This window comes from Caloenas nicobarica, chromosome 12, assembly GCF_036013445.1.
Source record: "Caloenas nicobarica isolate bCalNic1 chromosome 12, bCalNic1.hap1, whole genome shotgun sequence".
Lineage (NCBI taxonomy): Eukaryota > Metazoa > Chordata > Aves > Columbiformes > Columbidae > Caloenas > Caloenas nicobarica.
In genome coordinates this window covers 2916636-2930767 of record NC_088256.1, presented here as the reverse complement: position 1 = coordinate 2930767, position 14132 = coordinate 2916636, and the positions used below count along the sequence as shown (strand labels likewise).

At 46.4% G+C, this 14132-nt stretch overlaps 1 protein-coding gene across 1 annotated transcript in view; it reads right to left on the bottom strand.

The window, feature by feature from the left end:
• ARHGEF9 (Cdc42 guanine nucleotide exchange factor 9) overlaps positions 1 to 14132 on the bottom strand; it is a 219339-nt gene that overhangs the window by 170105 nt on the left and 35102 nt on the right. Inside the window, exons 3-4 of the mRNA XM_065643046.1 lie at positions 12938 to 13085; positions 10259 to 10368 (exon numbers count right to left, since the gene is read on the bottom strand). Of these exons, the coding sequence (XP_065499118.1) occupies positions 10259 to 10368; positions 12938 to 13085 (258 nt within the window). The remainder of the gene's footprint in view (positions 1 to 10258; positions 10369 to 12937; positions 13086 to 14132) is intronic.

Sequence of the window (14132 nt, the reverse complement as noted above, 5' to 3'; positions counted from 1 at the left end):
TTTCCCTCTCACCGCCCTCCCCTCGCTGTTTGCTGTACGTACACCAAAAGCCTCCATTTCCACTTTAATGCACATGTACTGAAGCTATTTTTGGGCCAAGAGTGACGTGGCTTTGTTTGCATAACTGGGTTCCCACCTCATCATCTGCCGCTCTAATAGTTTGCAAAATAATAGCTGGAAAATGTCCAATTCTGAAAGAAGTGCCTATAAAGTTTGTTTTGCCTTTATCTTGAGGAAAAAATTTTTTAAAAAGAAGAAAAAAAATCTTTCTGCAGAAGCACTTATAAAACACTTCAGCAAGATGTAAACCAAATTATTCAGTGATGACCAGTTGGGATGTGGGGATTTAGTTCTGCTCTATTTTGGGTGAAAGAGTATCAAAGCGGAAAAGACAAAACCAAAACTCACATGGGAAAATAACCATTTTACACAGTGGAGTTTCAAACACTACAGCCAGATCCACTGCAGACCTGATTTGTAACAACCCACGTCAACCCAAAATATCATCCATAGGAAATGCAAACTTAATGCTGATGGTTAAAAACAAAAGCCGAGCTCAAAATAGCAGCATTTCAGATGAAGCAAATGTGTCAGCTGGACCATTCTCAACTGTCAAAACTGAGCTGTAACCACAGACCTCTCTTGAGGAATATTTGATATTTGTCCAGTGTTAAAAATAAAAGTGAGATTTCTTAGAAGAGAGAGAGATGGCCCTAATAAAGAATGTAGGGAAATAAATTATGTGTACGAAAGATCCAGCCCCTGGTTCTTCTTATCCAGTCCCCAACTACTGTCAAGAGACACACAAAATCCATTTCTATAATAACTCCGTCACTGCAAAATGCTGCATAGGTGGGACTGAGCATTTTTCTCATCTGCGCAGCTGACTGAGCCAGGAGAACTGACCCTTTTTGGTTCAGCACATCCTTGTTTTGAAAGCACCAGTGCTTCAGGTTCTTGCTTCACTCCCAGCCAAAGCTTTGCCTCCCAAGATGGTGCTGCCTGAGCAACAACTTCACATCTGGGCAGGATTATTGCTCGGTTTATACCGGAGACATCTTCCTTCGCTATCTTTCTCTGTCGTCCATCACCCGCATCCACCCCTGCACCCAACATTAAAACAGCTCAAGGCATTTCACTCACATACTCATTGGCTCCAGTGAAGTCACACAGATAAATGAATAACACAAGAGCATGAGCAGCTCAGTCCCTTACAAACACCAGCGGCAGTAAAGAGAAGGGACAGAGGCTGTGGTGGGGAATAGCTCTCCCTCCTCATCTCTAGGAAGAAATTTCTCACCTGCACAAATCACTGAGCTGCCAGAGATGGCAGGAGAGTCTAGAAACATCTTTCTTACCCTGCACTGAAACAACACATCCTGGGAGCTTCGCTCACGGCGCTGGCTGTCCAATTGTGCTGTTCTATTCCAGCAGGGGAATTACGCAGTATGCACCACACAGTGCAATTACAGGGAAAACACCTGACAGTACAGTGTTCAGCAGGCTTGATGGACACAAAATAACATACTTATTTGCAAAAGACTGCATCAGCTTCTTAACCATTTCGCGGAGTCACCGTGGAGCTGAAAACCTCCCAGTGCAGAGCCCAGGTCTGTTGTACTGCGAACACAGTGGAAACCTCCCAGAGGGGCACAGCTCACACAGCTGAACACCCGGGAGTCACCACTCACAAGACAAAGGCAATCCCACAAGACAGCTTCTGGCAGCATCACTGTGCAATTCCAGGAACGCAGTCAGCATTGCCAAGGCACCTGAGCACATCACTGCTATGCTGAAGTCTTTAAAAGCTTTAATTTACCTTTTTCTCTTTGTTTTCCCACTTTCTAGAGGGTATCACCTGATTGCAGCCCATTTAAGTGCCTGAAAGACAACTGCAACAAGGCAGCCCTGTCACTGGTTAGCAACATGCTGCTCGCGATTCAGCTCAGCCCCTTCCCCAGCATTATGCTGACGCTGCTTTGACCTGTTCACTTCCACATCTAAATATCTCAGAGACACCAAGCACCCCTACAGCATTGTAAGTCTCCTTTAAAAGACAGTCACAAATCATGGCCTGGCTCCAGTGGGACCCGCTTGTTTCTCCAGGTAAGGCTGAACTCACCTCAAAATTTGGAAGCATGTCAAGAGACAGAGAGCTGAGGAGTACCCGACATACAAAGGGCAGTGGTGGAGTTATTTCTACTTTTAGAGACATAACTTCTTGTATGAGGAGCAAAGTAAAGGGGAATCATTCAGCACTGACTCATCCCTCTTGGAGGAATCTGCTTCCTGGGCACCCCACTCCAGCTGCAGTTTACAGGAGGCCTCTTCTGGCTTGCAGCAACTATTTTTCTTTCCTTGCCCTCACCAAATCATACACGGCATCGCTGGGGAAGAAACCCTACATTTGACACCATCACACCAAGCAACAGCAGACAAGCAGAACTGCAAGAGACACCACTTTGTTAGCACCATAGGTTTGCAGGAAAACACATTTTGACCTCGTTAGCAACCAGTGCCCAAGCAGCTCTCCACATTCAGCGTAAGTTACATCTGCTGCTGAGGGTGAGAATAGTTCCAGGCCAGTGACCAAAGACCCCTCTGAAGGTGGCCCCCAATGGCCACAGGCTCTGTGTTGTGTCCCTGACAAGCGGGTGGTTTCTCTGATGCTGGCTCATGGTGGTTCACACTCTGCAGCCTCCCCCACTCTTCAAGGGCTGCTGCAACCCATCCTGCCAGCGCAGAGTCTGTCTTGGCACTGTGGCGGTAAACAGTATTGAATACTGGTAACAGCAGTACTGCAACCAGCTATTATTCCAGCTTTCTTCCAGTTGCATAGGAGTTCGACCGCTGACCCTATCACATCAGACAGAACTAACATGAAACAACTGTTCTTGTTCAGATAAGACTGATCTCTCAAGGCTTTTGGACAACAGGATAATATATTTCCCTAGACATTTGAGACTGAAAGAGAATTATTCTCTATAGTCCATGCAGTCCATTAAGAGATGAAGTCCTCCCCAAGGAGCTCATTGCAGCCTGTCTGATTTCACTAATATAACCGCCAAGTTCCCTTTGCAGCTTCCCATCCTGTTAATTTCATGCTACTCGTTCTCCAAGTACAAGCACATTGTTGGGTTAACATCCCAAGTTTAATCCAGGTATGAAAACCACTATAGCTCTGTAGGACAAAACCAGGGACAAAATTAGACCCTTTAGCCCTACCTGTGGTACTCAGTAGTGGCAGCTTGTTATCTGAATCCTGCTTCAGCTTCTTGATATCAAAACCCAGAGCAAAATCCAGCCTAAGCAACTGCACCTTCCCTGCAAGCCCCAGATTTTCACGTCAGTCACAGCATCACAGCAGTGTGGCTACATGCACTGTATTTTTTTTTTTTTAAATGAACTTACCACCTCCACATTACATGAGCATCATCAGATTGGAACGGGTAGGGGAAAGAAGCAGAGGAGACGGTCCCAGACCTTCCTTCCAGGGCATTAGCAGAAACAAATCACGGGCTTTGGACACAGCATGGTGTTGCACGCAGCTTGCAACACCACAGGAGCAGAAGGACAGCGCTCCCACCTCCGCGCAGCAGCTCTCCATCGCGGGAGCCAAAGGGGAATCGCCCTTGGCCATGTCAGTCTGAGGATGCAGTGAAGCGCTTTGGACTTCATCTCTGAGAGTACAGGGAGCCACACACACAGTGACCACTTCCCCTTGACCCCCTGATGAGTTTCTGGATGTATTCACCTAGCCAGTGACCAGTGGCTTCAGTAGCACTTTTGTATGGAAGATGCATCTCGGAATCCTATCTCAGCAGCTACAGAAGAGATTTTGAAGCTATGACCTGTGCTTTTGCCTTTCCCTCCCACATTTAGCCCCTTTTCAACTAAATACTGGTGACACTGCAGTGGCCTTGAATCACAAATGCAGCCAGAGCTTAGGAAGCACTACAAAAGCATTTGTTCCAATATTTACTCAGAGATTTTTCATGCTACACCTACCACGGACTTTAGTTTATTGAGAACATGGTGCACTAGGGAAGGGCAAACCACATGGAGTATATACTGCTGCCAAGCAAAATATCATTAAGGTTTTAGCAATGCAACACGAATTGAGTTTACATTAAAGCTTCTTTTGTATAAGCCATATCCCTGAGTGAAACACAGTGACAGAGCTGAGTAATGAACTGAAGCAGAGCAATCAAGGTGGAACTACTGAGCAATAGGGAAAACGGTCCATTCCAAGCTGATATTTAAGATGAGGATGGAGAGCTTAATTTGAACTATAGAAGACGTAATTATGCACAGTCACCATTATACACACATTTAATATTATGTAGGATGCATTACCTACCACCTACAGTTGCACAGAAAACACTCCAAGGTCCAACTGCCCTATCAGACCAGAGCAAATTGGAAGCTGAGATTCTTCTCAATATAGGCTCACACATAACCTCCGAAGAGCTGAGAACCTCTTCTCAGTCTGGAACTTTAAATCTCTCTCTTGTGCTACCCAGAATAGAAACCCACAAATCAAAGGTCACCATTTTGTCACGTCAAGCTTCTCCTTCCTGTAAGGATTCATGCTCACTGGAACCCTGTCTGTCCCCAGGTCTGGTGGAGAAACACTCATGCTACGGCACTGTTGGTGTAACACCAAAGAAATCAAGGCTTCCATCCCCCCAGCACTGCTCTGTACAAAAAATGAGCATTTTAAAATGTTATTTCTAAGCAAGGCAAAAATAACCAGAGCATGGTAAGTTTGTAAGTACTGCTCACTTCTGGTATTAGGAATCCTAAAGTGTATTTTGCTCTAATATTAATCACAGTCACTGGGGAGCAAGTTCAAAGCACAGTCCATTCATGCGAAATGGATGCAAATGGGTTTAGGGATGACCTAGAGTTCACCGGAGACTACACGCATCCATTCAACGTTCTCCGTGCTCTGACCAGTTCATAAACTAAATCGGATTAGACACATTAGACCTCAGGTGCTTCAAAGGCTGCTGCAAACCCCCCTCATTCAGAGATCCTTGCTGAGCACCCTTCACACAGACAGATGGGACCATATAACACGTCAAAAGAGCGATGAGGCTCTGAGACAGGGGCATCCGGATCCGTCAGCCTGGACCAAATTGCTGTTTCCTCCTCGAATGAGCAAGCCAATTTTTTAAAAAAATTTTATTTTATTTTTAACAATACTGCACAGAGTTTTTCAGAACTTGCAAAAAAACATTTAGAAATGCCTAAGAGTGGCTTCACGGAGGAAAGCAGTGGAAAAACTATTCAAAAGTTTCTGAGCACTGCTAAGTAGAGCAGCGTAATAGGTTTATCAAGACATAAAGCGAGCCCCCCCAAAATATACAGGTCAGACATGCCCTGCCAGCAGAAGTACTGAATGTTTAAAATGAGGGAAGAGAGATTCAAAGAGCATGTATTTTCCTGGCAGCTCTCCATACATGCATATAAACCTCTTGTAACCAGCACACTGATACTTACACTAGTTAGCACCAGGAAAGCCATGAGACCATGCTTTTCTATCAGCCTATTCACATGGACAGAAGGACTAAAAACCGACTCAGATTACATCCAGCTCACGTATCAGAATGCAGCAGTCCACCACCCCTGCCATACCCCATTCCTCCCCTAAGTAGCAAGAGGAACATGATGCAGGACACATTTCAAACAGGAAAAAAAAAATAACCCCACTAAACAAAATGCTCACTCAGCATTACGCTAGAAGATAAAAATAGAAAGCAGGAGAGCTGGTACTGAATATCAAGCAGCATTCCCTGCTCATTGCAGCACATTGTGAGCAAGACAGAACCCAAATCAACTTTCCCTTTGCTCTGTTCTCTTGGAGGCTGCACGTTGTTTGAATTTCTTATTCCTCATAAACATGCCAGAGGGGAATTAGCTTTGGGGAGCTGTGGACTTGCACATCTACCATTGCAATGGCAACCCCCCCACCAGCCTCTGAAAATAGCTCACGACTTCAAGAGGAGAAAGGACAGGCTGGGCTGGTGGGGTTCGTGAATATTCAACACCTTTGCACAGCAGACCCGCTGATTATTAGTAGGGGATGTCAAAAAAGCTGGCTCTCATGCAAAGTTTCCATTCTAAATAATTAGATGGTGGCATCCTCCAGCATATAAATTTGGGCTTTAGCCCCTTGTACAAGAGCACACAGGACTGGAAGGGGGAAAAGGAGCAGGAGACAAGAATGTTTGTGGTTATCGTTACTATGTTAAGGGCTAAAAATTAAATCTCTAGGCCTAAGATAAAGAGAACCAACACACGTGTCTCCACACACTGAGAGGATGGCTCTGATTTTAGGATGGGCTGAATCTCCTTCTGAAGTGCATCCCCACAGCATTTGTCTATGGAAAGAGCTGAGGTGACAGACTGGACAGCTAACTAGAAGCAACAAGTCCCTTAATAAATAGCAGCAGAGGCCAGTGATTTGGGTCAGAATGAAGCCAGTCCAGAACTGTCACCCTCTGCTTCTGCCATCCAGAGCGTGAACACTTCCCAGATTTGCTCTGTGGCTGGAGAAAGTAACTCATTTCTCCCCTTGTCCTTTGTCCCCAGGGATCAGCCATGCCCCAGCTGGGGGGACAGAGCCACGATAGATGCCAAGGGACCCGTCAGAGCTCGGGCAGCTTTTCCGATCACTCTTTGGCGTTGCGGCTGCGTGCTGCAGCACAGCCTGCAGTTCTGTGCACCTCGAGGTCCCATGCAAGTTGGTTTCAATTGTGCCAAACTGCTCTCATAAAAGCAGAGCCTCTAAGTGACCTAAGTGCTAAACCAAAATGCTTTGCACATAAACTCTTTCAATTCAGAGTTTTCTCTGGGCTGAGATGGGTACTTCTAAAAACCAAAATACTGAACGCTTTGAAAAGTCAACTCAGTTTGACTCTATTTACTTTTTTCCTGCTCCTTGAAATTAGAAAGGAAATCTAAAAAATTACTGCATGGCTTGACATGTACCACCCTCTGGTGCTTCAGTTTTCTTATTCCTACCTATGATACCTCACCTACTCCATAGAAAATTTCTGAGGCTTGTGCCCAGACATACAGACACTCACTGTTAGGACAGCTTGGGCATGACTGACAGAAGAGAGCCACGAGCAGTAAGAAAAACGCAGGTTTGTGCATGCACACGTGCACTCCTACGATGAAGATGAGATCCTATGATTAGATATTTGCCCCTGTCTTCTCTCCTGCGACCACCACTTACTTTTGCAACTGCATTTTGCCATCTCTGCTGTCTGGACAGATGGATTAAGATGCAGCCGGCTGCAAAATTATGGACAGTGTTACCAGATGTGACAAACAACAGTGACAAATAGGGGTCTTGACAAGGGGGATTCCTCCTTGGGCTTAGGATCAGCCTCTCGGCCCAGACTTCTGGGTTAGCAGGTAGTTAAGAGAGGCCACGTCTAAATCACACACACACCTCTACACCTCTCCACCAAAAAACCCCCACCACCAACAAAAAAACACAAACAGGAAGGGGAGGGGAACTTTTTTTGCCAAAATCTGCACATTGTGCAAAGAATTATCAGCTTCTGTGGGTTCACAAGGCAGCTGCTCATCAACAGCTCTTCCTTTTTGCATGACATGCAGTGATACCCACGCTCGTTTTGCACAACCACTCAGATTTCTGCAAGGGACCAGATGGCACTAATGCCACTAAGACAAGCCTTGTCAGTCTCCTCTTGCTCTCTCTCCACCTTACACATCTCCATTCAAGATGGAAATCAGGCACAGTTTCTGCAGAAGCCTGGCCTCTGGTTTGGAAGTGACAACTCCTTTCTGTGCTAGCTCTGCCACCTGACTGGTTGTCAGCTGTCAATGAATGCACCTAATAAGAGATATCCAAGCCCACAAATCTTACCTCAAACTTCTAAATCTTGCCAAAGAAAAAATTTCTTTCTGGCGAACAGGTGATTTGCAGGTCCATAGATCTTCACTCAGCTTGGGGCAGAGGCGACAGATGAATTTTCCAGCACTGCTATTGCGAGCCGCATTCATATATCGTACTCTTGCAGCACTTAACACAGTACCTCTGATTTATAAACCCCAGCACAGGTTTCACACCTGCCCGTTCGCCATAATTCAGGCTGAATGACAAGCTGCTTAATGGCAGCACTGAATAAGTCTCTGAAGGCGTCTTGATCAGCACCCAAAACCAATTCTCCACCCCAGTGATGCACAGGTCTTTGGCACACCCTGTCTGAGCCAAACATCACGCACAAGCTCTGTGCTCATGAGAAGCTCATTTCCCTTTCCAGTTCCACATCCTTCCCAGATATCACCACTGCAGAAGCAAAGTTTCTTAACTAACCCTTGCCAACTCTCAGCAGTATTTTTGGTTTGCTGAAGTTTCGATTTTCCGCTGCCTTTGCAAGGGTGCTCTAATGTCAGGCTCCGTTTGCAACCAGAAACAGGTCTGGTTTTATTGAGATGACTCAGGACACAAACCATCTTGTCCCTCATGCATTCAGTAACAATACTGTGGCAAAATAGAATAGCAGCTTGGTTTCCAAGCAGGGCCTGAAGGACAGCTATGAAGGCTGCAAAACATATGGCTCCTCTTAAAAGATTAAGAAAGTGTTCGATTAATTAAGGTAGACCAAACTTATCCATGCACTGGTCAGCACCGGATCCTGAACACGGAAATGGTTTATATGAATAACACACTTGATGATACTTCGAAGTAGGGCTTGCACGCTGTATAATAGGACACTTCACTGCTGTGACAGCAGCTCTGCAGCTGCCTGCCTTTATTCTGGCCTCGAGGACAAACAGTTCTATTGGATTTGGATCTTTTTACCTTCTAGGAGCTTAGATGTTCATCGTGCCTATAACCAAAACAGCCCCCCTGAGTTGAAAGAAGGAGTTTATGTCTGGGAAGCAAGGTAAGACCCAAAGGGAAGGGACAAAAAAGGAAGGGCTGAACTCTTTGTCTGTCTATCCCCTGGCTTGTATCTCAGCCCACAAAAAATCAGGAAAGAAAAAAGAAGTGATGCAAGATGGCACTCCAGAAAGTCACAAGCGACTTCAATACCAGTGGCCCATCCCTGCACGTGTTCCCTGGCAGCTAACACTCAACACGAGCAGGCTGGAGAGGTCGGTCCCCCTTACTGCCAACTTACTGCTTCTGGGATGGAAAAAACAGACACAGAGGCCAGGTCCTCCCTGGAAATCACATTTCAGGAAGGCAGTTCATCAGATATCAAAGGGAAAATGAATGCAATAAAGGACTGGTAAGGAAGGACAGTAACACGGAGGGAAAGAGCCACACAAGACACAATCACAGGTGGTCAGTTCCCCGCCTCGATTCCAGCAGGGAAGTTCCTGGCTCCCAGATCATCCTTTGTTTGTCTGAGGAACAACAGGGGCTAAACCTCTTCTGCTCTGTTCACGAGAAAACTCTCCTCGTATCATGTTCATTGCCAGCTAGCAAATCTATTGATTTTTGGAAAATTTTGGAAAATCCAGAGCCTTATATGTTGGGTACCAGTGAAACCAGACTCACAAACAATACAAATCCAAAACAAGGCCATGGAATAACCAAGCTTTCCAGACTTCAAATGCACGGCAAACAACCCCACACACAACCAAGGAAGCATATCAGAAAAACTGTATGATTCTTGCCATCTTTTCTGAATTTTTCCCAGAGAAAGACACAGACATCCCCAGGCCCACAACAGATTTTACTTCCCCTGCTGGAAGCATCATTCACAAAAAAACCCCACAACACCCACAAAGTAGATTATGCCTATATTTGCAAAACACTCTGGGAAAGAATTGGTGACATCAATTTGTCACCAAGACAGTGATGGTAGTGGTACAAAACCCAAAGGACAGATGGTTAAAAAGGGAAATAAAAAACAAAATCATCATCAAAACCACAGAGCAAATTATCGGTGATCTAAAACACCACAGTTCCCTCCACCTGCAAGGAACACTCAGCTGAAGAAATGGGAGGCCCAATGCCTCCTTTGGACCATAAAGCCTCCAATATATATTGAAGGGAAACTAATCCAGAGGGGAAAGGATAATGCACCCACAATTTTATTGCTACAAAACAACCCCAATAACAAAAAATACCCAGCTGTAGCCAAAGGAACCGCAGATTCGGAAAGCTGTTAGTAAAGCACGCTGTTAGTTTCCGAGGCTAAACATGCAGCAGGTAAATACTACCCCTGAAGCAGGCAGAGGCATATTGCAAACTACACCTTACCCTACTGATTTGCAGCTTCTCAGCTCCAGGCTTGAAGAGGTTCCATCGACGTCCACCGTTCCTGCAGTTCCCGCGCACCTTCAGAGTCTTGGAAGCCTGTTCGTTCTCAGCTGCCAGGATAAAATCCACAGGAAAAAAAAAAAAAAAAGAATGACAAAAGATAAATGCTGTGCTTTAGCTCAGGCTGGGGGCGGAGGCTGTTCTTTTAAATGAAAGAAACAAAATTGTTTGCAAGAGACTCATTCAACCTCTCCTTTAGAAAAAGAGAGCAGAGAGTATATTTAGGTGCTTTATTCAGTGCTCTTGGGATACAAGAAAAATAGCAGAGCTTGGATACTACAAAAAATGCAGGCATAAACTAAGAGCCGAGAGCCAAATTCAGAGGTGGTGCGAGCAGGTGGGGTCAGACGAGCTGGGTGTGAAGCTGGAATGCTCTCCCAGGAGCACCAGGCAGCACAAGAGCCTCATCTGCAAACACTAGTATTAAACATGCAATAGCTCCTTGGGTCAGAACTGCTAACAGCACCTCTGCAGTTTGGACCTGCAGAAATCCCAGCTTTACAATCTTTGCGATCCATATGACGCAATGCCTTGAAAAACAAACAGCTCCTCGAATTTATGTAGAAAACAAAAATGGAAAAGTCCATAAGAGCTGTTTTTCAAAGAAACTGGGCTACTTCTCACCTCAAGCATTTCAGGCCAATCCCTCACATATGCAATCCTGATCTAGCTTTAAGCAAGCTACAACATTTACACCAAATCTCAGGCTGGCCTTACAGATGGTACATAGCCCAGCACAAAACAGCTTGTAAAGAAGAGGCAAATGCTGGAGGAGGGCTGGCAACTCACCTTTTGAAATTAAGCTCTTGCTTTTCTAATCAGCCCAAATTTTCAGCTCTCCATCTCATCCCTCTCTTTTGGGGATGAAGCTGCTATTCTGTGCGAGTCTGGGGTTTTTCCCCTCCCACATTTGGCAAGGTTAGATTTTAATCCCTTCCTCTGTCAGACTGTTCACATCCCCGCTCGTGCCCCCACGGCAGCTGCCAGCACAGGCTCCTGTTGGCAGGTGCACGCGGGCCGGGCAGCGCCTGTGTTCGCACACACACAACCCTGGGGGCTTGGCATCGCCCTCAAGGAGAAAAGCATCTACAGAAAACAGCCAAATTCTGGAATTCTTCCCTGAAAGATGCACAACGCTTTTTTTTTTTCCCCCGACACACCTCTAACCACAGCAGAGGTTTCAGACTGTCAGTCCTGAGGGGTTTGGAACCAGACAACAAGGGGTAAACGGTCCCAGGGTTTGGGAGAGTGGAGATCCACACCCCCACTCCTGGGGTTCAGGTCACTTTTCTTTACAGGGCAAAACACACACAAACTACACGCTCCCCGCCCGCAAATCAAATATTTGGGGACTCTACTCTGCCCAGGACAGAGTGCGGCAGAGCTGGGACCCTGCCGCAGCCCCGGCGAGCCTGGGTGGGCAGCAATCCTGATTTTCTTCCAGCGTTGCTGGGAGAGAGATTGCACTGAGACCTATTTCCTAAACGCGATGCTGACGCAAGCAGCCTGCTGCTATTTTTAGCAACATGCGTTTCACTTTCTAGACTCGCAGAAAACCAAGCTGCAGCGCGAGTGCCGATTATAGCAGGAGGCTGCTACCAGGCTCCAGAGGCAATATGCCCACATAGTAGCACTCCAGAGCAATGTGCAAACACAGCAATGCTCACATTTTGAGAGATGCATGTGTTACTCCCCATGCGCTAAAAATTTGTGCACCCCAAGAGAAGAGCCATCAATTAAAGAGGCAGCCACTTTGCCTTTTCTTTCCTAGTTTTTCTCAAGTCTGATGTGCTGCCACCATCCATTAAGTGCCTGGATCTCCCGTGTGCTCCTGAGCAGTGCCAGCGCTGTCTGGCAGCACTCCCGTACTTGCCCATTACTAAATCACAGGATTCTCGGTGTTAGCAGGATCCCTTCAGGAAATAATTTCCTTACTCTAACTATCGATCTTTTTAATTAGAGATTCAAAAAATGATGTCATCTCTTCAACCATCAGTGTACTTACATGCCAACACAGAACCCTTCCAGCAAATACATTTTGTAGTGCTTTCCCTAGCATCGTTTTGAGCAGGAAAAATGTAGAGGATAGCTCATCATAGTCTTTGGCTCATGAGATTCTCTTCTTGATCAGGAAGAGTATCCAAGCATAGGAGAAAAAAAAACCAAAAACTAATTCACTTCTTGCTGTGTTTCCAAACAAACATCCACGTGCCACCTCCAAAGGGCAAGTACTCACAACAGAGACTAGTAAGAGGACAGAAAGCCAAGAGGAAACCATCAAATGAAAACTCACACAGAAGTTGCTGAACAGCTTTCACACCTTACATGCCTATCTGTTCATCTTCTCGTAACCAAATCATAGGGACTGTGTTTAGAGACATTAAAGAAAGAAAATAGCCTTATTTCATAAACACACTGTTTACAAAAAGATCTCGTTAGCTATCAAGAAACTCCACAGCATGTGCCTATCAGAGCTTCCTCACCTGGCTCCAGGGCTGTAACAAGCACAGACACAAGCCACACTTCTGACTTTTCAACCCATACTGCCCTTGGCTTGCTCTGCAGGTTGGGTGAGACCAAAAAACAAACCTGGGAGAAAAACACCACAAAGCTACTCACCGCGTCTTCTGAGCAAGTGCTGCATGCGCCCTCCCACCTGGTCCAGCCCCATCGGGGTGCTCTGGGAGAGGGGTGCAGAGCGACATCTCTCCACAAGGACTTTGAAGGGTGGTGCTTGTGGGGATGGTTGAGAAGGATGAGACATCAGCTGGCAAGAAAAGAAGAATTTTACCAATAAGTGTCAAACCTCAGACAAAGCAATCATGGAACATATAATACTACATGTAATATTCAAGACAGTGCAACACACATTAGACTTTCCCACTGCAGTCTGCACCCACTTCATTTTTTTTTTGACTGCACGATTAAGACTTGCTGGCTCTGGAGTTGGAGCGCCCTAGCTCCCCTTGCTTGGGGCTCATAACCCCTGACACATCTCACGGTCTAAGTCAAACAACTTCCACTGGCACTCAGCCTCCAAGGCACTTCTGAGAGTGAGATCTGATGAAGTCGCCTGCTTTCTGCGCAGCATTTTCTCCGCTCTCACATTACCAAGTCCCAGCAGGAGCACACACAGGGAGTGAATTAGCTGGTGCTGAAGACCCACTGCTAGCTAAAACGTTTTGGTTTGGCTTCATGACATGCAACGAGGGCTGGCTGCTTTCTAAACTACGGCAAAGCAGCAGCCAAAGAGATATCCTGGCTGGCAGGATGGAGCCTCACCCACCAGCCCTATGCCACGGTGTCAAAGCAAGGGACCAGGCCAGGCCTGAAGTCAGCGGCGAGGGTCAGCTAGATTTCAGATCGTCAGGCACATTTAGAGTGAAGGGGCAGGTCTAAGGTAAAGCAGGTGAGTCAGTTTACAGATCAGGGTCAGACAAAGCCTCCTGACCGCTGGGCAGGTCCATGGTGGTAAGGCAACGCCAAGGTCAGGCTAGTAAATCAGGCCCCAGGTTGGTGTCCAGCCCAGCAAGGCCTGTGGGCAGGCAAAGGCCCACCTCTGGCTGAGCTAAGACCAGCACACCTCCCGTGATGCTTAAGGAAGGACTAAGCACTCAGGGCACAGCTTAAATAGGCTGCCCAGCCCCTGGGTGTGGTGTGGAGGCCCCAGGTGAGGCTGCTTAGAGTCGTTAAGAGCAATTAGTGCATTCAAAGCACAGTGAGGGTGGACAGCTGGGAGGTTTGCTCCAGTGGGCACTCCTGAACTGAACTAGGAGATGCACCCTTCGGTGGCCCACAGGAAATAGGAGACTGT